Consider the following 24,793-nt stretch of genomic DNA (forward strand, 5'->3'; position numbering starts at 1 on the left):
TTTGTTCCACAATAAAAACATATGTTGCATCTTCAAAGTGTTAGGCATGTCGTGTAAATCAAATGAGGCAACCCCCCCCCAAAAAACAATTTTAATTCCAGGTTTTAAGGCAACAAAATAAGAAAATGCCAAGGGGGGTGAACACTTTTGCAAGTCACTGTACGTGGGCAGTAGCTAATGGGGATCCTAATAAATTTAACGAAACCATAGCTCTCTTTTCCATACCATCTCCCCTCCTCTCGTTCTCCCTCCTCTCTCTCTTCTCTCCGCAGGTTCTCTATGTGTTGAGAGCTCTTTGCGACTACAGTAAAACACTCAAGCTGTGCCAGCAGTTCATGGCAATGCAAGTGGAGACTGAGTTTTAGCTCCTCTACTGGAAACACTAAGACTGTATCAGTAGAGTTTATGGCAATTCAAGTGGAGACTGAGTTTTAGCTCCTTTACTGGAAACACTAAGACTGTATCAGTAGAGTTTATGGCAATTCAAGTGGACACTGAGTTTTAGAGAAAGGGACCCAGTCATTACCATGAGAGGAATACTTAATGGTTTAATATTGTGCCGCATTTTGTCTTTCAATGGCCTTGTGTTATACTTCATCAAATGTGACACTGGCGCACTGCAAAGAATATGCCGTAATTTCCATCTCATAATTCAAAGAAGCATGGAGGAATGTCAAAGGACGTGGAGGATAATGTTGAAGGTGCGCGGAGAGAGTTGAAATCGGAGAAAATTTGTCAAGGTCACAGAGGATCATGTTGACGAGCTGAGAGATAGTCGAGAGCTCAGAGAGAAATGCTGCGTGCCCAAAAAGTGGAATTGAGAGCAAGAAATCACATGTCGAGCACACATCTCCCTGCTCTGCTCTCACGTTACTAAAATATGATAGGCACACTTATTGACCAATCATAGTGCCGTTTTGTGTTATAATGCCATTGATTGGCTAGCTAAATGGAAGCCAGGACCCATACAACGTGGTGGTTACATCCCCAGGTTGGTACCTAGCCATTTGTCACATTGCAACATGGTGGACTCCCAGGAAGTCGCTTCTTCTCAGGTAAGAGCTAGATAGCTAATTCCACCTAATGCTATTTCAGTAGGGTTTTGATGATCTCATTATTTAAAGATTTGCCTGCCAGTGGGATACCTGTAATGGTACACTCAGTAATTTCCAGTTCCGCTATAAAAAAAATTCTGATGTCCTTCCTTTGGATTTCATCACTCAATTATCTAGCAAATGTCTACCATATAGCTACTGTCACACATTGTATACATCCTAGCTACTGTACTATCCTCTGGCTTGCTATATTAGCCAGCTCTAGATATGAGTGCAAAATGTCTATTTTTATATTATCTATAAAGGTTTTAAAAAGTCCATAAATTAGGTAGCTAGCTAGCTAGGTTGGAAACTCCTGGGGAAGAGCTTGCTAATCTAGTTTGCTTGCTAACTAACTCCCACCATCAGCTGAGTTCATTAATATAGCTAATGATAGGTTTCTAGAAAAGAAACAATATATTTGCTAGTTATATTTTAAAGTCTTAAGCACATAATACTCAGACAGAATTTTAGCAAATGCTCTTATCCAGAGCGACTTACAGGAGCAATTATTGTTAAGTGCTTTGCTCAAGTGAACATCAGATTTTTCACCTGGTCAGCTCAGGGATTCGATCAAGCAAACTTTTGGTTACTGGCCCAACGCTCTTAGCCACTAGGCTACCTGCCGCCCTAGATAGAAAAACAGGTAACTGTTGCAATTGCCAGTAGATCCACACATGTTATTGTCTATATCATGCAGAATTGTCATCTCATTCTTACTTAGTGATTTTGTTCTATAATACAAACGTGGATGATTTCTGTCCCAGGTAGATGCAAAAATCTGTTAACTTTCGCAAGGAAGAAAAAACGTGCACAGAGTTCAGTCCACTGGGACTAGGGTTGCAAAAATCCAGTAACTTTCCCAAAATCCCCAGGTTTACCAGAAAACTCGGTTGGAATATTCCCGGAATAAGCAGGAACTCTGGAATCCTACAAATATGATTTCTGGAAAACCTGGGGATTTTGGGAAAGTGGATTTTTGCAACCCTAGTCCCAGTGGACTGAACTCTGTGAACATTTTTTCTTCCTGCCCAGCACAGCCATCTAATTCAACTTATCATGGTCTTAAATTTAGTCCACAATTAGTTGAGTGAAGTGTTAGTAGAGTGCTGGAACAAAAACCTGTGGAGTCCGGTTTTAAAAAATCTGTCTCTGTCTTGACTACAATTGTCTAAATACAGGTACAACTTTCTTGCTAATCCATGCAGGTTTGTCATTTGATTTCCAAGGAGCCTGGTGGAGATAGATTCAACCATACTCCAAGGCAAGGCATTTCCCACCATCCAGGTTAAGGCCTGCTACCAGCAGGAACATGGAGCAACCCATGTTAGTGTCATGACTGGACACATCACTCACAGTTGAGACCAGCACTGGACTGAGAGCATGTTGTGCTGTTAATGGCCTTGCTCAAGGGCCCAACAGTAGGGGATATCTTTAGGACATGAACCCAGCAGCCCTCCAGTTGACAGATCAATTCCCTCCTTTTTGAGCTCCCTACCGATACTATTTGAAGAACTAATACTCAACTCATATGAGGAGTGGAGAAACCCTATGCACAATAAACCTGTCTACTAGAATAATCACAGAGACTGTGATTAGAGGGTTAGACAGGATGCCCTGGGCCAAGGGGAGGTCACGGGTGAGGGCTTAGGGGTCAGAGTGGGTCAGTTAGTTTAACATGGCCCAGTGCCCCGGATGGATGGAGTTTGCACTTGTAGACCATTCCATTGGTCCTTAAGTGAAATCTTCACCCACCCGGGGCAACGGGCCATGCTAAACGAAGTCGCCCAGTAAGGGGGTAAGTTAGACATGAAGATACAACTTGAACCAATGGATACGTCTTTGCAACATTTCTGACAGACAGCGCAACACAATGCTAGCGCCACCCCCAACACACTCCTGAAATTGAAAACCATTGAGTTGCTGCGTCTTTTACACATGCATTTGTCTGATTTGAAGGCCCCCTTAGTCCTCAATAATCAACAATGTAATACTTTTTACACGTTAACTCTCTTGCTGTTTCTTTAAACCACACTCAGTACTTCTATCCATCCCTCTCCAGGTGCTACATAGACAGAATGGTTCAAGGACCTCCAGAGCCTTCTGACCAACTACCTGTAATCTCTCCAGAGCACAGAGAAGTAGGCTCTGCTCGTAATAGTATACGTATGGCACCTTCAATATTGCTACCTGTGTTATAGAGCATATAGTCAAGGGTCACTGGTTAGATTTACTTTACTCACTTCAAAACGTATGCTCTCTCCTCCCTCTAAAGATCTCCCAAACTAACATGCGTCTTTCCCCCGTCACCAGGTTAGTCTGCTGGGCCATGGAACTCTAGAGCAGCACATCAAAACATTAAAGATCCTTACTGTCATTTTATTTTTTGTAATTTGAAATAGATTTCTAAGTCTTTTTGTAAATGATTGTAAAGCCCAATATGGATCAAAACAAACCCTGTTGTCAGCAGGCCGTTCCGTGAGGAAGGACATAATGGTCAAAGCTTTCAATAGCTGAATGTGGGGGATGACTAAATGAAATAAAGCTGTGTCTAAACTATGCATGTCATTGTTTTTTAAATAGTTAGGTTACAAAATAATAACTTTTTCGTAGCCTGTTGGTCTTCACATTTTTACCCACTACTGTGGTAATTTAAACAAACGTTCAGACTGTATCAAGATAACAGTTATACAAAAATATTCAAGTCTAATAAAAAACTGATATTCCTTATTTACATAAGTATTCAGACCCTTTGCTATGCGACTCAAATTGAGCTCCGGTGCATCCTGTTTCCATTGATCATCCATGACATGTTTCGACAACTTGATTGGAATCCACCTGTGGTAAATTCCATTGATTGGATATGATTTGGAAAGGCACACACCTGTCTATATTATGTCCCACAGTTGACAGTGCATGTCAGAGCAAAAACCAAGCCATGAGGTCGAAGGAAATGTCCATAGAATTCCAAGACAGGATTGTGTGGAGGCATAGATCTGGGGAAGGGTACCAAAAATGTCTTCAGCATTGAAGGTCCCCAAGAACACAGTGGCCTCCATCATTCTTAAATGGAAGAAGTTTGGAACCACCAAGACTCTTCCTAGAGCTGGCCGCCTGGCCAAACTGAGCAATCGGGTGAGGAGAGCCTTGGTCAGCAAGGTGACCAGGAACCCAATGGTCACTCTGACAGAACCATCCAGAAGGACAACCATCTCTGCAGCACTCCACCAATCAGGCCTTTATGTTAGAGTGGCCAGACGGAAGCCACTCCTCAGTGGAGTTTGCCAAATGGCACCTAAAGGACTCTCAGATCATGCCAAACAAGATTCTCTGGTCTGATGAAACCAAGATTGAACTCTTTGGCCTGAATGCCAAGCATCACGTTTGGAAGATACCTGGCAACATCCCCACGGTGAAGCATGGTGGTGGCAGCATCAAGCTGTTAGGATGTGTTTCAGCGGCCGGGACTGGGCGACTAGTCAGGATTGAGGCAAAGACAAACGGAGCAAAGTACAGCGAGATCCTTGATGAAAACCTGCTCCAGAACGCTCATGACCTCAGACTTGGGGGAAGGTTCACCTTCCAACAGGACAACGATCCTAAACACACAGCCAAGACAACGCAGGAGTGGCTTCGGGACAAGTCTCTGAATGTCCTTGAGTTGCCCAGCCAGAGCCCGGACTTGAATCCGATCGTACATCTCCGGAGAGACCTGGAATTGGCTGTGCAGCATCGCTCCCCATTCAACCCGACAGAGCTTGAAAGGATCTCCCCAAATACAGGTGTGCCAAGCCTGTAGCATCATACCAAAGAAGACTCAGTGCTGTAATCACTGCTTAAGGTGCTTCAACAATGTACTGAGTAAAGGGTCTGAATACTTATGTAAATGTGATATTTATGTTTTTAATTGTTATTAAATTAGCAAACAATTCTTAAAACCTGTTTTTGCTTTGTCATTATGGGGTATTGTGTGTAGACTGCTCAAAAACAACGGTTTAGTCAATTTTAGAATAAGGTTGTAATGTAAGAAAAAATGTGGAAAACGTCAAGGGGTCTGAATACTTTATGAAGGCACTATACATAGTCACCTCCGTGACATACCATTCGTCACCAAAGCCGTGTTAGCATTTACTGCTCATGTTGCTGAACAAGCCATTCCCTTTGTTAGTACCACTTATATAAATGGGCAATTCACACACAATATTCAGTTCATAAGTATTGAGTGCAACAACAGCTTTCATACTGGTCTGTCATCATGATCCTTTCTAGTGATCTAACTCCCTCTCCACTTGAAATGCAATATCAACAAAAACAGGAATAACAATGTGCCTACTCAGTAACTTAACTAACTAATGAAACACTAATGTGTACATGTACAAGTCTATTCTTTATTACCCACAAAACCTCAGCCTCTTTGCAACTTTTCAGTTGCCAATTCATCAATAAACAGTCAGGGGATGAACTTGTTTGGAAAAAAAGTGTTCAGTAGTCAGTAGCAAGTCTTTAAAATATAGCTAGCAAATATGTAGTTTTTCTTTTCCAAAATGAACTCACCTGATGGTGGAAGTATGCTCTTACCAAGCAGTTTCAATTTAGCTAGGCTCATCCAACAGGCTTAAGCTGCAGTGAAACAGCCCAGCCTGACCCAGACCATGAACCTATTGCTTTTAAGCTAGCTAGTGTGTGTAGGCTTCTGACTTCAACTGTACATGCATGCAGTACATTCGTAATGTATTCGGACCCCTTGATTTTTCCCCCACGTTTTGTTGCGCTGCAGCCTTATTCTAAAGTGGATTAAATAGTTTTTTCCTCGGCCTGCACCCAGTGCCCCATAATGACAAAGCAAAAACTGTTTTTTTGAAATTTTTGCAATATCACATTTATGTTATGTGGATTTTTCTATACAAATAAAAATATGCTTTTTTTCAATGGCTCTATCTCCCTGCTCTCAACAACTGAAAGTTTTTATTTAATTTTTTTAATAACATTTTATTTATAATTTTAACATAGAACCAACCGGTCATAAAGTGAATCAATATATTGGTACGATATGTATCAACCAGAATGTTTAGTAAGACTTTTTATCAATTGTGAAATGTTTTGGTACCTAATGACCTTTTTATCATCTTAATAGATAATAGAAATATTTTTGTTTTCCCCTCGCATCTAGAGCTGCTTATTATAGCAAGCCAGCATGTCATTGTAGATTTGCGAGCACACAGAAATCATATCGCGTAGCACAGCTTACAGCTGCTGCAATTTGAGAGAGCGCAGGGAAGTATACCTTGAACAGGGAGATGCTGTGCTCGACACTTAATATCTTGCACTCAATTCCACTTTCTTAGCATGCAGCATTTTTGTCTGAGCTCTTTGCTCTCTGTCAGCTCCTCAACATGATCTTCTGCACCCTCAAGACTTTTTATCTGAACTCTTACCTCTCTCCACCTATGCTCAACATTATTTTCCACGCTCTCAACATGCATCGTTGTGCCTTCGAATCGCAAGAGGGAAATGACGCTATCAAATAAGCACAATTTGCTAAGGTCTGTAGCATACACATGCTTTTAGAATGGTAACACGTTCAATGAACCACCAGTTTATATTGTGTTGTAAATGAATTGATGCAATTGGCGCAAAGAAGCAATGAAAGAGAGTGACTCTGTTAGCACTGATCTGTGACCTGCTAGCACCTCCGCTGTTAAGAGGGAAATGAGGCAACCTCATAGTTACACACAAGAAAACTTTATTGCCATACACACGCAACAGACAGGGAATAGATGTGGGAAGGATGTGGTTCTGTAATACAGGAGATAAACAGTAATGAATAGGCTGTACACAATTAGCATAGCATGAGCATGAATCCAATACAATAGCACAGCAAGAGCACTGGTAAGTGCTGTATAAATCAAGGCTAGAAAAGCAGACTTAAAATAAATAAATAATGTAACTAGGCAATTATCATTAACTACGAACAGTAAATAGTAAACACACAACAACAATAACAAGTTAAAACGATAACAACAACTCACTTTTGCACACACGCCATCCCACAAGTCCACTCCGGAGGAGTGAAGAGACACTGGCTTGCACAGTCAGAACAGCTGTCAGGTGTCCTGCCCCCTAACAACTTGACCCTTAGCAACCTATCAGGGCCCAGGTCACACAGGTCAGAGAGAGTTAGAGAGGCAGGTTTATGGTACCCCCTACACTCTCAGGCTCCAGTCATGGGGGTAGGGGAGTGGAGTGCAGCTCAGGGCTGTGAGGTGCTGATAACAGTCACTGGAAGGGAATTCATAACAATCATTATTATTTTTGCTCTTTTCATAGGCCTGTAGCAGAGAAATACTTTTGGTTATACTTTCTAAGGAGCATTCGTTTATATTTTTGCGTTATGCATTTAATAAAATGAAATTGTATTCGTCACGCACACATATTTAGCAGATGTCCTTGCGGGTGTATCGAAATGCTTCTGTTCCTAGCTCCGACAGTGCAATAGTATCTAGCAATACACAACAATACACAAATATAAAAGTATATTAATGGAGTAAAGAAATATATACATATTAGGATGAGCAATGTCGGAGTGGCATTGACTAAAATACAGTAGAATAGAATACAGTATATACATGTGAGATGAGTAAAGCAGTATGTAAACATTGTTAACGTGGCCAGTGATTCCATGTATATGTACAGTATATAAGGCAGCAGCCTCTAAGGTGCAGGGTTGAGTAGCTGGGTGGTAGCCAGCTAGTGATGGCTATTTAACAGTCTGATGGTCTTAAGATGGAAGCTGTTTTTCAGTCTCTCAGTTCCAGCTTTGATGCACCTGTATTGACCTTGTCATTTGGATGATAGCGGGGTGAACAGGCCGTGGCTCCGGTGGTTGTTGTCCTTGATGATATTTTTGGCCTTCCTGTGACATTGGGTGCTGTAGGTGTCCTGGAGGGCAGACAGTGTGCCCCCAGTGATGCGTTGGGCAGACCGTACCGCCCCCTGAAGAGCCCTGCGGTTGCTGTCGGTGCAGTTGCCGTACCAGGCGGTGATACAGCCCGACAGGATGCTCTCAATTGTGCATCTGTAAAGGTTTCTGAGGGTCTTAGGGGCCAAGAAAAATGTATTCAGCCTCCGTAGGTTGAAGAGGCGCTATTGCGCCTTTTTCACCACACTGTGTACCATTTCAGATCGTCACTGATGTGTACGCTGAGGAACTTTAAGTTTTCCACCTTCTCCACTGTGGTCCCGTCGATGTGGATAGGATTGTGCTCCCTTTGCTGTTTCCTGAAGTTCACGATGAGCTACTTTGTTTTGTTGATGAAGACGGAAAGGTTATTTTCCCGGCACCACTCCGCCAGGGCCCTCACCTCCTCCCTGTAGGCTGTCATTGTTGGTAATCAGGCCTACTACTGTTGTGTCATCTGCAAACTTGATGATTGAGTTGGAGGCGTGCATGGCCACGCAGTTGTGGGTGAACAGGGAGTGCAGGAGGGGGCTGATCACGCACCCTTGTGGGGCCCCAGTGTTGAGGATCAGTGAAGTGGAGATGTTGTTTCTTACCTTCACCACTTGGACGCGGCCTGTCAGAAAGTCCAGGACCCTGTTGCACATGGCGGGGTTCAGACCAAGGGCCCCAAGCTTGATGATGAGCTTGGAGGCTACTATGGTGTTGAAGGCTGAGCTGTAGTCAATGAACAGCATTCTTACAAAGGTATTCCTCTTGTCCAGATGGGACAGGGCAGTGTGCAGTGCGATGGCGGTTGCATCGTCTGTGGACCTGTTGGGGTGGTATGCAAATTGAAGTGGGTCTAGGGTGACAGGTAAGGTGGAAGTGATATGATCCTTAAATGAAAATATATCACGCCGTAGTATGTTATAAGACTTGCTATGAGCATTCATAAAAGCTCAATGTCTCTTTTAATTGCATATAAATGCTATAAATCCATGAATCATAATGCATCACACACCTGTATCAAAGTACATTATGAAAAATGTATGATGCATTTATAATGCATATATTAAAGGTATATTAAAGGCCCATGGTTTCTTATGAGAGCATACTTAAATGCATACATGCTTATAGCATTTATAAGGCGGGTGGCTATTAGATGTTTTTATTTTTTATTTGGATGCTGTTTTTTAAAAGGGAAATCAGCAGTCGCTACATTTATTTATTTTTACTTGTAAATTAATGATGTGCACCCATTAATTCTTGAAGAATATAACTTATAAATACCCCATGATCATAGTTCAGCTCTTGTACCCTATCAAAATCCCAAATATAACCTTGTTTTACTCGAATGTTTGTAAACAAAGTAAATGTAAAGAAACACTGTATAGCCTAAAACCATGATTAAAACTCTAATTTTAACATCATGGATGGTCAGTCCCTGCATCTGTAGCTCTGTTTTTAATTTTTTTGAGTGGTTACATTTCTCCCCCGGTTATGCCCAAAAAGCTACGTATATTTACCAGGATGCTCCTTTTCTTTACAGGAAAGGCTGGTGTTGTCCGTTTTACCCCGGTTTGTGGTATTGGAGATGATCAACGACATGACAAATGTGGATGACGAGCACCTCCAGCACCAGTTTCACAGAATCTATATCCATCGCTATGAGAATGTCAGGTAAGGCTGTGGCTATTTTGGCTTAAATTGGTGCTTTTCAACATTATGGGAATAGCTAAGTTTTGGGCTGCACCACTACTCCACCACTACCACATATCTACAGTACAAAATCCATGTGTGCGTGTGTGTATAGTGCGTATGTTATCGTGTGTGTGTGTTTGCATGTGTCTGTGCCTATGTTTGTGTTGCTTCACAGTCCCTGCGGTTCCATAAGGTGTATTTTTATCTGTTTTTTTAAATCAAATTTTACTGCTTGCATCAGTTACTTGATGTGGAATAGAGTTCCATGTAGTCATGGATCTATGTAGTACTGTGCGCCTCCCATAGTCTGTTCTGGACTTGGGGACTGTGAAGAGACCTCTTCTGGCATGTCTTGTGGGGTAAGCACGGGTGTCCGATTTGTGTGCCAGCAGTTCAGATTAGCTCTCTGTGTACATCCAATGGCCAGCCGTGCTGCCTTGTTCTGATCCAATTTCAATTTTCCTAAGTCCCTTTTTGTGGCACGTGACCACTTGACTAAACGGTAAGACAAAACTAGGGCCTGCACGACCTGCCTTGTTGATAGTGGGGTTAAGAAGGTAGAGCAGCGCTTTATTATGGACATTACTTCTCCCCATCTTAGCTACTGTTGTATCGATATGTTTTGACCATGACAGTTTACAATCCAGAGTTACTCCAGCAGTTTAGTCACCTTATCTTGCTCAATTTCCACATTATTTATTACAAGATTTAGTTGAGGTTCAGGGTTTAGTGAATGATTTTTCCCAAAAACAGTTTTTGAAATATTTAGTACTAATTTATTCCTTGCCACCCACTCTGAAACTAACTGCAACTCTTTGTTAAGTGTTGCAGCCATTTCAGTCGCTATAGTAGCTGACATGTATAGTGTTGAGTCATCCTCATACATAGACACACTGGCTTTACTCAAAGCCAGTGGCATGTCATCAGTAAAGATTGAAAAAAGTAAGGGGCCTAGACAGCTGCGCTGGTCAATTCTACCCTGTGGGCCCTGGTCAAAAGAAGTGCACTACATAGGGAATAAGGGTGCCATTTGGGATTTACTGTTGAAGTCGGAAGTTTACATATACCTTAGCCAAATACATTTAAACTCAGCTTTTCACAATTCCTGACATTTAATCCTAGTAAAAAATTCCCTGTCTTAGGTCAGTTAGGATCACCACTTTATTTTAAGAATGTGAAATGTCAGAATAATAGTAGAGAGAATGATTTATTTCAGCTTTTATTTCTTTCATCACATTCCCAGTGGGTCAGAAGTTTACATACACTCAATTAGTATTTGGTAGCATTGCCTTTAACTTGTGTCAAATGTTTTGGGTAGCCTTCCACAAGCTTCCCACAATAAGTTGGGTGAATTTTCAGTTCTGCCCACACATTTTCTGTAGGCTTGAGGTCAGGGCTTTGTAAAGGCCACTCCAATAACTTTGTTGTCCATTTTGCCACACCTTTGGAAGTATGTTTGGGGTCATTGTCCATTTGGAAGACCCATTTGCGACCAAGCTTTAACTTCCTGACTGATGTCTAGAGATGTTGCTTCAATATATCCACATAGTTTTTCTGCCTCATGATGCCAACTATTTTGTGAAGTGCAACAGTCCCTCCTGCAGCAAAGCACCCCTACAACATGATGCTGCCACCCCCGTGCTTCACGGTTGGGGTGGTGTTCTTCGGCTTGCAAGCCTCCCCTTTTTCTTCCAAACATAACGATGGTCATTATGGCCAGACAGTTCTATTTTTGTTTCATCAGACCAGGGGACATTTCTCCCAAAAGTATGAACTTTGTCCCCATGTGCAGTTGCAAACCATAGTCTGGCTTTTTATGGTGGTTTTGGAGCAGTGGCTTCTTCCTTGCTGAGCGTCCTTTCAGGTTATGTCGATTTAGGACTCGTTTTACTGTGGATATAAATACTTTTGGACCTGTTTCCTCCAGCATCTTCACAAGGTCCTTTGCTGTTGTTCTGGGATTCTTTTGCACTTTTCGCACCACAGTACGTTCATCTCTAGGAAACAGAACGCGTCTCCTTCCTGAGCGGTATGACGGCTGAGTGGTCCCATGGTGTTTATACTTGCGTACTATTGTTTGTACAGATGAACGTGGTACTTTCAGGCATTTGGAAATTGCTCCCAAGGATGAACCAGACTTGTGGAGGTCTACAAAAATCTTTCTGATGTCTTGGCTGATTTCTTTTGATTTTCCCAAGTTGTCAAGCAAAGAGGCACTGAGTTTGAAGGTAGGCCTTGAAATACATCCACAGGTACACCTCCAATTGACTCAAATTATGTCAATTTGCCTATCAGAAGCTTCTAAAGCCATGACATCATTTTCTGGAATTTTCCAAGCTGTTTAAAGGCACAGTTAACTTAGTGTATGTAAAATTCTGACCCACTGGAAATGTGATACACTGAATTATAAGTGAAATAATCTGTCTGTAAACAATTGTTGGAAAATTACTTGTGTCATGCACAAAGTAGATGTCCTAACTGACTTACCAAAACTATAGTTTGTTAACAAGAAATTTGTGGAGTAGTTAAAAAACGAGTTTTAATGACTCTAACCTAAGTGTATGTAAACTTCTGACTTCAACTGTAGACTAGGACAGCCGTTATTCATCCTGAAAGTGTAAGACTGTCCTTAGGGACTGTGATGACAAGGGAATATCAGACGAGAAGGCCTATTTGGATAAACTTAATTTCTTCCAAATCTTCATTCACATTTGTTATTACGCCGCCCGCCGCATGTGCCCAACAATGCATCTCTTCCAGACGAACTCAATGCATATTTTGCACGCTTCGATAATAACAACACGTACCATGCATGAGGGCCCTAAACGACCCAGAAGACTGGGTGATCTCGCTCTCCGACATCAACATGAGTCAGGTCTTTATTTAGGTCAACACTCGCAAGGCTGTTGGGCTGGACGATATTCCATGGTGCATTCTCAGAGCATGCGCATATCAGCTGGCAGGCATATTCACGGTAATTTTAAACCTCTCTTTGTCCTAGTCTGTAAGTATGTTAAGATTACTTCCATCATTCCTGTTCCCAAGAACTCAAATTCTTTATTTTGTAAACCGCCCCAAGAGATCCATAGACGACGCAATTGTATTTGCACCCACCTAGATAAGAGGAATACTTGGTGAGAATGATGTTCATTGACTACAGCTCAGCATTCAACACCATCGTCACCAGGCTTAGGATGGCACTGAACACCTCCTTCTGCAACTGGATCCTGGACTTCCTGACAAGCCGATCCCAGGTAGTGAGGGTAGGACAACATCTCCTCTGCTGCGCTGACCCTCAACACGGTGGCCCCACAGGGGTGTGTGCTTGGTCTCCTCCTGTACTCCTTGTTCACCCATGACTGCGTGGCCACGCACAGCTCCAACACCATTATAAAATTTGCTGACAACACAGCGGTGGTAGGCCTGATCACCGGCAACGATGAGACAGCCTACAGGGAGGAGGTCAGCGACAGTGCCTTTCCCCCCTCAGGAGGCTGAAAAGGTTTGGTATGTGCCCTCAAATCCTCAAAAAGTTATACAGCTGCACTATTGAGAGCATTTTGACTGTCTGCATCACTGCTTGGTATGGCAACAACACTGCCCTCGATCGCATGACACTACAGAGGGTGATACTAACAGCCCAGTACATCACTGGGGCCGAGCTCCCTGACATCCAGGAACTCTATATCAGGCGGTGTGAAAGGAAAGCCTCCAGCCACCCAAGCCATAGACTGTTATCTCTGCTTCCTCACGACAAGTGATACTGGTGCATCAAGTCTGACCAACAGTTTCCTGAACAGATTCTATCCCCAAGTCATAAAACTGTCTGAGTATACCCTTGTACATAATTTTTTATTTTTGTACTGTCTCTATGCACACTCACATGACTCTACTCTCTCACTCACACACAGTGACACAGCAAAACATAGAACATGCACACACATTTATACTGACTCAACACACACACACAGTCATAATTTATAATGCTGCTACTCTGTTTATCATAAACTCAAAAAAAAAGAAATGTCCTCTCACTGTCAACTGTGTTTATTTCCAGCAAACTTAACATGTGTAAATATTTGTATGAACATAACAAGACTCAACAACTGAGACATAAACTGAACAAGTTCCACAGACATGTGACAAACAGAAATGGAATAATGTGTCCCTGAACAAAGCGGGGGTCAAAATCAAAAGTAACTGTCAGTATCTGGTGTGGCCACCAGCTGCATTAAGTACTGCAGCGCTTCTCCTCCTCATGGACTGCACCAGATTTGAGCCTGCAGGAAGGGTCACATGAGGGGGGAGGATGTCTTCCCTGTAACGCACACCGTTGAGATTGCCTGCAATGACAACAAGCTCAGTCTGATGATGCTGTGACACACCGCCCCAGACCATGACGGACCCTCCACCTTCAAATTGATCCCGCTCTAGAGTACAGGTCTCGGTGTAACGCTCATTTCTTCGACGATAAGCACGAATCCGACCATCACCCCTGGTGAGACAAAACCGCGACTCGTCAGTGAAGAGCACTTTTTGCCAGTCTTGTGTGGTCCAGCGACGGTGGGTTTGTGCCCATAGGCGACGTTGTTGCCGGTGATGTCTCGTGAGGACCTGCCTTACAACAGGCCTACAAGCTCTCAGTCTCTCTCAGCCTATTGTGGACAGTCTGAGCACTGATGGGGGGATTGTGCTTTCCTGGTGTAAACTCGGGCAGTTGTTGTTGCCATCCTGTACCTGTCCCGCTGGTGTGATGTTCGGATGTACCAATCCTGTGCAGGTGTTGTTACACATGGTCTGCCACTGCGAGGACAATCAGCTGTCCGTCCTGTCTCACAGTACGGATATTGCAATTTATTGCCCTGGCAACATCTACAGTCCTCATGCCTCCTTGCAGCATGCCTAAGGCACGTTTACGCAGATGAGCAGGGACCCTGGGCATCTTTCTTTTGGTGTTTTTTAGAGTCAGTAGAAAGGCCTCTTTAGTGTCCTAAGATTTCATAACTGTGACCTTAATTGCCTACCGTCTGTAAGCTGTTAGTGTCTTAACGACCGTTCCCCAGGTGCATGTTCATTAATTGTTTATGGTTCATTGAACAAGCATGGGAAACAGTGTTTAAACCCTTTACAATGAAGATCTGTGAAGTTATTTACATTTTTACGAATTATCTTTGAAATCTCTTGATGGGGCTGTCCATATCGGCAGACTGTGATATGGCCATTTCTTGGAGAGACTCTTTCCCCTCCATGAGACTGTCAAACATGATGACAACACCACCCCAACGGGTGTTGCTGGGCAGCTTCAATGTGGTACTCTTTTCACTTTGCTTGGTAAGGTAGATTTCTGCTATATCTTGATGACCCTTCACATACCTAACCATTTCCTTGGCTCTCTTGTAGTGTATCCATTGTTTTCAGTGCCATGATGTCCTTGAGGAGCAGATTCAATGCATGAGCAGCACAGCCAATGGGTGTGATGTGAGGGTAGGACTTCTCCACTTTAGACCAAGCAGCCTTCATGTTCGCAGCATTGTCTGTCACCAGTGCAAATACCTTCTGTGGTCCAAGGTCGTTGATGACTGCCTTCAGTTCATCTGAAATGTAGAGACCGGTGTGTCTGTTGTCCCTTGTGTCTGTGCTCTTGTAGAATACTGTTTGAGGGATGGAGATGATGTAGTTAATTATTCCTTGCCCACGAACATTCGACCAGCCATCAGAGATGATTGCAATACAGTCTGCTTTCTCTACGATTTGCTTGACCTTCACTTGAACTCTGTTGAACTCCAGCAAATGAGTAAATAAAGCATGTCTCTGGTTGTAGGGGTGTATGCTGGGCGACGAAAATTAGGAAATCTCTTCCAATACACATTGCCTGTGAGCATCAGAGGTGAACCAGTTGCATACACATCTTGAGCAAGACATTCATCAGCATTTCTCTGACTACGTTCCTCCATTGAGTAAAAAAAACGTCTGATTCCAGGAGGACCATGAGCTGTTGCTATCGATAAGGTGTCTGATTCATTATTTTCACCTTGAATAGAAGCAGAGGGACTTTTGTCATCTGGCACTTGGCCAGATGATTCTACATCTTTGTTTCATTCTTCACATATGATTTGGCACAGTATTTGCAAATGTACACAGCTTTTCCTTTTACATTAGCTGCAGTAAAGATTCCTGTAAAGATTATTATTGTTTTTGTAAAAACCAAACAAATGCAATTCCATGTACAGATAAATAGTTAAGCAGTTAGATTAAACAACCATGTTTTAAAATGAAACATGTATGGAAACAGGTGAATTAACGCTCCTCAGTTAGCAGGCTCAAGCAAGCTAAAACCCACATGGTAGCAAAAACTAACTAGCAGAAATTGTTAACAAGTTAGAAATGATTTAAACACACTTGGTTGTAGGCAACTATTTACTAGTTAACAAAAAATCATGTATGTCCTATAAAATATATTCACCCCACCCAGTATTGTAATCAAAACTTACCAGAAAGCTTGTAGTCCTTGGCTCAGACAGTGTAGTAGTGTGTGCTCAATAGCATCTCATTCGTGTGCAAGATCTTGAGAATCAGCTATACATGTGATGGAAGAGTGCACTGCACATGTGATGATGGAATGCACTCTGCATGTATCCCACAAAAGGGATACACATTTTCAACGAATTTAAGCAAAATTCCCAAATTCCCATGGAACATTTCCGGAAAAATTCTGACCCTTTGCAACCCTAGCTGTAACAAAACAAAATGTGAAAAAAGTCAAGTGGTGTGAGTACTTTCTGAAAGCACTGTACCTAATTCTATCATTCCTGGATCCCTGCACATTATAAATATGGTATTGGAACGGAACTACTCTTACTTTCTCATGTTATTTTTTCTTAATTTTATTTCTCGTTTTTGCTCTACCGAATCTCATTGTTTATTTTACAATGACAGTGGTTACTGCCTTGTTAGGTTGGGAGCTTGCAGGAATGGCATTTCACTGTGCTTCTGCATTCGACGTTAAAACTTCAAACTATCACTCACAATTTACGTAGAAATAGATGCCATTAAACAAGGACATATTTTGGAGAACTGCAGCATTTCATTGCCTAAACTCTAACATAAACGATAATAATAAAATGGTAAGATTTTGAACTTTGTAAGGTCTATGCCTTTTGCTCATATCCAGAAAAACAGTTATACAAATAGAGTTATGATTAACCAACCACCGTAATATCACCAGGTTATGTCACGGTATGAGTAGAACATTGTAGCATGTGTATCAGTTACAAATTTTACACTTAAGGGAAGAAAATGATTTCCTTATAGTTTTGGACCTTGTCTCTGTGTGAATCTTAAATGCTCTGGGCCCTGCATTTGTCAAATGATTTAAAGTGGAAGTGACAGCATTTTAGCAACATTACATCTTATTAGAATCTGTTTATATACACCCCCAGGAAGAATATGACTCTTTTATTTGTATTTTTTTGTCAAGCGTACACTATAAATTTGTCATGACTCTCCTGTGAGGATTTGAAGATCAGGTTACAATGGATCATCGTCTACCAGATCCTTTTCACCCGCAGAGGGGAGGAGGGATTGATGTGGGGTGTTTTGTGACACCTCACGCCCGGTCGTAAATTGTATGCAGCAGAGGACTCTTTCTGGTCTTTAGTAGTGGTGATTGGAATGTCTCTTTGTTACAGAGACATTTTGCCGCCCCAAAAACTCTAACGTCCAAAAGAGAAAACTGGGACAATATTTCTAGCATCCGGATGTGGGGAATGATGAGAGATGGTCTATGGAAAAGTAATGTTGATTTTGTGATGTCATTAAAAATGGTATAACATGTTTATAATGAAAATATTGTAACTTGAACAGCATACATAAACGATAATATATGTCAGGTTTTTATCCTTTATGTTGTGTAGGAAATTTCAAAGATGATAATAGTTATCTTAAGATAGAAAACTAAAAACTAAAAACACATTCCTAACGAGATCATAGTTTTGATGATACTTTATCCAGTAAGTAGCCATGCCCGAGGGAGCTCAGATAGCGTGTTAGTGTAACAGTTTAACTTTACATCCGTCCCCTTGCCCATACCCGGGCGCGAACCAGGGACCCTCTGCACACATCAACAACAGTCACCCACGAAGCTTCGTTACCCATCGCTCCACAAAAGCGGGAACCACTACTTCAACTCAAGGTCTCAAAGCGAGTGACGTAACCGATTTGAAACGCTATTAGCGCGCACCACCGCTAACTAGCTAACCATTTCACATCCGTTACACTCACCCCCCTTTCGACCTCCTCCTTTTCCGCAGCAACCAGTGATCCGGGTCAACAGCATCAATGTAACAGTTTAACTTTACGTCCGTCCCCTCGCCCCGACCCGGGCGCGAACCAGGGACCCTCTGCACACATCAACAACAGTCACCCACGAAGCATCGTTACCCATCGCTCCACAAAAGCCGCGGCCCTTGCAGAGCAAGGGGAACCACTACTTCAACTCAAGGTCTCAAAGCGAGTGACGTAACTGATTGAAACGCTATTAGCGCGCACCACCGCTAACTAGCTAGCCATTTCACATCCGTTACATTAGCATGATGGAAACTTCCCTTTTTACCAGAGTGTATAAAGGATGAGTTAAGAATGAACATATCAGACCAGAAGTACTCAAGCTGCAGCTTAGGTCTCGATTGGGTACGACCCTGAAAATCAACACGAGGTGAGGACGACAAAGTAGCCTCTCTAACAATCGATGTTACGGCTGAGTAGCTGTTCTAAGTACAGTATCTAAGAAAGTACATTTAAGTAGGACCATCCTGTTACTCTCTTCAAATTATTGTCGACTACACTGCTCTCATCACCCCACTGGGGATCATCGACATGGCTGATTAGATGTCTTCAGAGGACCACTCTTCCAGAATGGGTGAAAGTAAACATCATCCTGTTAGTCCTTCTTAAGACTACAGGACAAGGCATTGAAGCCATGGACAACTAAGAAGAAGGACATTGTGACCTCGTGTGGACAATCAGAGCCTTACACTTAAATTGAGAGAATGCCCAATGGAACACTTTTCACGAAGGCCTGGGTCCAACAGAGATACGCGACGAAGAAAGACATTCAAACTCGTAAATACATGAATTATTTCTTTACCCCAAACGAGCGGTGGTTCGGGCCAAAGTATTAGGATTACTGTGAGCGTAGTTACAAGTGTATAAGTGTTGTCTCCCTTTACTCCTCCCTCTTTTGATAATTAAGCAGTCATGTTGTCGTTAGTGCACTAGGGACCTGTTTCCATTGTATTACGTTTCTAATCAATAACCTATACCGTGTGTGTGTGTATCCTGTGTTATCATTTAGTTAGTTATTAAACAAACAATTAAATCCATTTGTGTGGTACAGAATTATCAATGAAGTTGGGGTTTGTGCAGATGCAAGGGGTATATGCAGGCCATGGAAGAACTGGGACATTTCCAGCTTCCAGGAATTGTGGGACCGTGCGACCGTGAATTATGATGCTGAAAAATGAGGTGACGGCGGCGGATGAAAGGCACGACAATGGGCCTCAGGGTCTCTCCACGGTATCTCTGTGCATTCAAATTGCAATCAATAAAATGCAATTGTGTTCGTTGTCTGTAGCTTATGCCTGCCCATACCATAACCCCACCGCCCCATGGGACACTCTGTTCACAACGTTGACATCAGCTAACCGCTCGCCCACACAACGCCATAATGTATGTCATACTGCCATCTGCCCAGCACAGTTGAAACCAGGAATCCTCCATGAAGCAAACTACAGTCAGATCAAGATCCTGGTGAGGACGACGAGCAAGCAGATGAGCTTCCCTGAGATGATTTCTGACAGTTTGTCTAGAAATTCTTCAGGTGTGCAAACCCACAGTTTCATCAGCTGTCCCATTGGCTGGTCTCAGACGATCCTGCAGGTGAAAAAGCCGGATGTGGAGGACATGGGCTGGTGTGGTTACACGTCATCTGCGGTTGTAAGGCAGGTTGGACAAACAGCCAAATTCTTTAAAATTACTTTGGCAGTGGCTTATGGTAGAGAAATGAACATTCAATTATCTGGCAACAACTCTGGCATTCCTGCGGTCAGCATGCTAATTGCACGCTCCCTCAAAACTTGAGACATCTGTGGCATTGTGTTGTGTGACAAAACTGCACATTTTAGTGGCCTTTTATTGTCCACAGCACAAGGTGGACCTGTGTAGTGATCATGCTGTTTAATCAGCTTCTTGATATGTCACAACTGTCAGGTGGATGGATTATCTTGGCAAAGGAAAAATGCTCACTTACAGTGATATAAACAAATGTGTGAACAAAATTTGAGAGAAATAAGCTTTTTGTGCCTATGGAACATTTCTGGGATCTTTTATTTCAGCTCATGGAACATGGGACCAACACTTTACCTGTTGCGTTTATATTTTTGTTCAGTATAATTAAAATGCTATCAGTTCCATAATGCTCCTGTGTTGTCTCAATTATGTTACCAGTTAGATTCAGTTCCCCTTCATTTTTTAAAAAGAAGCAGGAAGGCAATATCTCAACCAAATCAATCATATAAACATGAGATCATATAAATGTGATCTTGATTGTAGTTTATAATGTGGTGTCATTTACATTTACAATTTTGTCATTTAGCAGATGCTCTTATCCAGAGTGACTTACAGTTAATGCAATCACCTTAAGATAGCTAGGCGAGACAACCTTATATCTCAGTCATAGTAAGTACATTTTTCCTCAGTAACGTAGCTATCAGAAAAGTCAGTGCTGGAGGGAAAAAAGTAAAGTGTGAGTTTTAGTTCACAAAGGGCATATATATTTATATATTTTTGTACGGGGCAGGGGTGAGGAGGGGTTGGGACTCGGCTGTCCTAACTTCAGGGGGAAATTGGTTCCACTGGTTCCATTGGGGTGCCAGGACAGAGAAGAGCTTTTTACTTGGATGAGCGGGATCTGCTCTCCCATAACGGTGGGAGGGCCAAGAGACCAGAGGCGGCAGAATGGAGTACTTGGGTTGGGGTGTAGGGTTTGAGCATAGCCTGGAGTTAGGGAGGGGCAGAGAGTCCGTTTAGATTTGACTTGATGTTTCATCCAAAAGCAAGGACCATTTTAATCTGGACTACATGTTTTTTTAAACCTGTTGACTATTTTCTCACTACATGATCTGTAGATGTCGAAGTGTAATGGTGACAATGTGACTTCTCCATATTTTCTGCAGCATACTTTTCGCAGACGTCAAAGGATTCACGAACCTCTCGACGACGCTATCGGCACAAGAGCTGGTGCGGATGTTGAACGAGCTCTTTGCACGCTTCGACCGTCTAGCCCACGTGAGTTTACTTTATGCTAATTTCATTTTCAAACGTGACTTTATGACGGAAATAACTGACATTTAGGAAAAAAAATCGACGAGCAAGGAGACATGAATAATCACGCTTTGTTCTAGAATTTGCTAAGATACCACAGTAGAATGCAAAGGCGGTAATACTCTCAGGTCCCAATTTATATTGATAGCATGATTGAATGACAGCCGTGCAGGTATGGTGCTATGCAATTATAGAAATATGTTTTGCACTTCTGGCTAAGGTTTCATTTTCAAACCCCAGAGCTGTCATTCATGATACAAATACAGTGTAGAAGGCTGAATTTAAATGGAACATGCAATGCTTTCAAAGGGTAATACCCGTAATTAAATCCAATGACTGGATTGAAAAACAGGTCAGATAGAGTGCAGCTGAATGGACATGCGTAATGTTTATGTGAATGTCTTTGTCATTTTAACGTAATTCAGGGAATGAATTCAGAGTTGAGTCAATATCCTTGTGCATGACGCACAGAACCTGCTTGGCCTATAATGTCTCTTTATTATAATGTCAAAGCTGTTGTCCAGACATTTCTGGTGCAAGACAAAATAACTTGCTCGTTGCCGTGAACAAATGCATGCCTGAGTACACAGTACACTCGTGTACGATTCCATGATAATTCAAGCATTCTCATGGAGCAAGAGGTATTGATCAAATCAAGATCATTCTGAGTTTCCCATGGTTTCCAGTCTAACTCCATTCTCTCTCACTCTCACTCTCTTCTAGGAGCACCATTGTCTGAGGATTAAGATTTTAGGAGACTGCTACTACTGTGTGTCCGGTCTTCCTGAACCCCGACAGGACCACGCTCATTGCTGTGTAGAGATGGGCCTCAGCATGATTAAGACAATCAGGTAAAAAAAAATCCCCACTTTTAGGCCTTGCTACACTTGTTGCCGTTGATGTTATTAGTTTCCGGTTGTCAGTGGAAGATCTGTGCAAAGGTTCGAGGAACCTATAGGTTTTTTCAGTTTAATGTGTGGCAAGTATTGTGTTCTAGCACGCTGGGTTGATGTTTCTAGTTGTCTCGAAGCTGTTTGGAGCTTCCTCCTTTTCTGGATCTGTAACATAATGGTTCCTGATACACCGTAGGCTTGTGTGCTATAAAAAAAAAAACTTGATAATACTGTAATAATCTGAAGCAACTATCATCAGACAAAAAATAATCACTAGAAACAGAGGTCCTCCCAAGAAGAAATATCGGATACTGTTAAGACATTCACACTGAGAAAAACATCAGGAGTTGATGGCTTTACCATAGAACTCTATTCAACATTTTGGGTCAAAGTACACAAATAATAATAAACGTCACTCAATTCAGTACTTCCTAGTTCCATGTATCAAACTGTTGTTTCAGATATGATTAAAACCAGGGAAATCTGGAGAGTCCCCTGCTGATTATAGACCCATAAGTTTTATAAATTGTGACAATTAAATAATAACAAAGATAATAAGCAATAGAATGGCAAAAGTCGTACCAGACTTGATACGTATCAATAAAACAGGGTTTCAGTTTAATACAATATGCCCAAAAAAAATAGATATAGTATTATCAATGTCTGTTGATGCTGAAAATGCTTTCCACCGTCTTGAATGGCCTTGTCTATTCAAAACTTTGGAAGCTTTCAACTTTCCAGCTGAAATAAAAAATGGCATAAAAATATTGTGTAAATGTTCTAAAGCAGAAATATGCACAAATAATACATTATCTGATGAAATTGCTTTAGAAAGGCACTGGCAAATGAACAGTTTGTAGAAAGACAGGACCCAAATGTAACAGGTATCAGTATTAAAAAAATGTACATACAGTTTTGCATAATTAAAGTGGCTGGAGTTGAGTCAGTATGTTGGCAGCAGCTACTCAATGTTAGTGGTGGCTGGTTAACAGTCTGATGGCCTTGAGATAGAAGCTGTTTTTCAGTCTCTCGGTCCCTGCTTTGATGCACCTGTACTGACCTCGCCTTCTGGATGATAGCGTTGTGAACAGGCAGTGGCTCGGGTGGTTGTTGTCCTTGATGATCTTTATGGCCTTCCTGTCACATCGGGTGGTGTAGGTGTCCTGGAGGGCAGGTAGTTTGCCCCCGGTGATGCGTTGTGCAGACCTCACTACACTCTGGAGAGCTTTACGGTTGTGGGCGGAGCAGTTGCCGTACCAGGCGGTGATACAGCCCGACAGGATACTCTCAATTGTGCATCTGTAAAAGTTTGTGAGTGCTTTTGGTGACAAGCCGAATTTCTTCAGCCACCTGAGGTTGAAGAGGCACTTCTGCGCCTTCTTCACCACGCTGTCTGTGTGGGTGGACCAATTCAGTTTGTCCGTGATGCGTACGCCGAGGAACTTACTACCCTCTCCACTACTGTCCCGTGGATAGGGGGTGCTCCCTCTGCTGTTTCCTGAAGTGTATGATCATCTCCTTTGTTTTGTTGACATTGAGTGTGAGGTTATTTTCCTGACACCACACTCCGAGGGCCCTCACCTCCTCCCTGTAGGCCATCTCGTAGTTGTTGGTAATCAAGTCTACCACTGTAGTGTTGTCTGCAAACTTGATGATTGAGTTGGAGGCGTGCATGGCCACGCAGTCGTGGGTGAACAGGGAGTACAGGAGAGGGCTCAGAACGCACCCTTGTGGGACCCCAGTGTTGAGGATCAGCTGGGTGGAGATGTTGTTACCTACCCTCACCACTTGGGGGCGGCCCGTCAGGAAGTCCAGTACCCAGTTGCACAGGGCGGGGTCGAGACCCAGGGTCTCGAGCTTGATGACAAGTTTCGAGGGTACTATGGTGTTAAATGCTGAGCTGTAGTCGATGAACAGCATTCTCACATAGGTATTCCTCTTGTCCAGATGGGTTAGGGCAGTGTGTAGTGTGTTTGCGATGTCGTGATCACGTTGAGGGAGAGGTTGTTGTCCTAGCACCACACTGCCAGATCTCTGACCTCCTCCCAATAGGCTATCTCGTCGTTGTCGGTGATCGGCCTACCACTGTTGTGTCATCTGCAATCTTAATGATGGTGTTGGATTTGTGCCTGTGCAGTCATGAGTGAACAGGGAGTACAGTAGGGGGCTGAGCACGCACGCCTGAGGGGCCCCCTTGTTGAGGATCAGCGTGGGGGATGTGTTGTTACCTACCCTTACCACCTGGGGGCAGCCCGTCAGGAAGTCCAGGATCCAGTTGCAGAGGGAGGTGTTTAGTCCCAGGATCCTTAGATTAATGATCAACTTTGAGGGCACTATGGTGTTGAACGCTGAGCTGTAGTCAATGAATAGCATTATCATATAGATGTTCCTTTTGTCCAGGTGGGAGAGGGCAGTGTGGAGTGCAATAGAGATTGCCTCATCTGTGGATCTGTTTGGGAGGTATAAAATTGGAGTGGGTCTAGGTTTTCTATGATGATGGTGGTAATGTGAGCCATGACCAGCCTTTCAAAGTACTTCATGGCTACAGACGTGAGTGCTACGGGTCGGTAGTCATTTAGGCAGGTTACCTTAGTGTTCTTGGGCACAGGGTGGTCTGCTTGAAACATGTTGGTATTACAAACTCCGACAAGTTGAAAATGTCAGTGAAGACACTTGCCAGTTGGTCAGCGCATGCTCGGAGTACACGTCCTGGTAATCCGTTGACCTGTTTAAAGGTCTTACTCACATCGGCTGCGGAGAGTGTGATCACACAGTCTTCCCGGAAC

General features: G+C 42.7%; 1 protein-coding gene across 3 annotated transcripts in view; it reads left to right on the forward strand.

Moving 5' to 3' along the window:
- The window catches only part of adcy8 (adenylate cyclase 8 (brain)), a 190,134-nt gene that overhangs the window by 71,795 nt on the left and 93,546 nt on the right, over nucleotides 1-24,793 (forward strand). For all 3 annotated transcript variants that reach the window (XM_055867574.1, XM_055867576.1, XM_055867575.1), the window contains exons 3-5: nucleotides 9,584-9,714; nucleotides 20,967-21,078; nucleotides 21,838-21,965. In XM_055867574.1, coding sequence (XP_055723549.1) covers nucleotides 9,584-9,714; nucleotides 20,967-21,078; nucleotides 21,838-21,965 — 371 coding nt within the window. The remainder of the gene's footprint in view (nucleotides 1-9,583; nucleotides 9,715-20,966; nucleotides 21,079-21,837; nucleotides 21,966-24,793) is intronic.

Source organism: Salvelinus fontinalis, chromosome 17 (genome assembly GCF_029448725.1).
Source record: "Salvelinus fontinalis isolate EN_2023a chromosome 17, ASM2944872v1, whole genome shotgun sequence".
NCBI classification, from domain to species: domain Eukaryota; kingdom Metazoa; phylum Chordata; class Actinopteri; order Salmoniformes; family Salmonidae; genus Salvelinus; species Salvelinus fontinalis.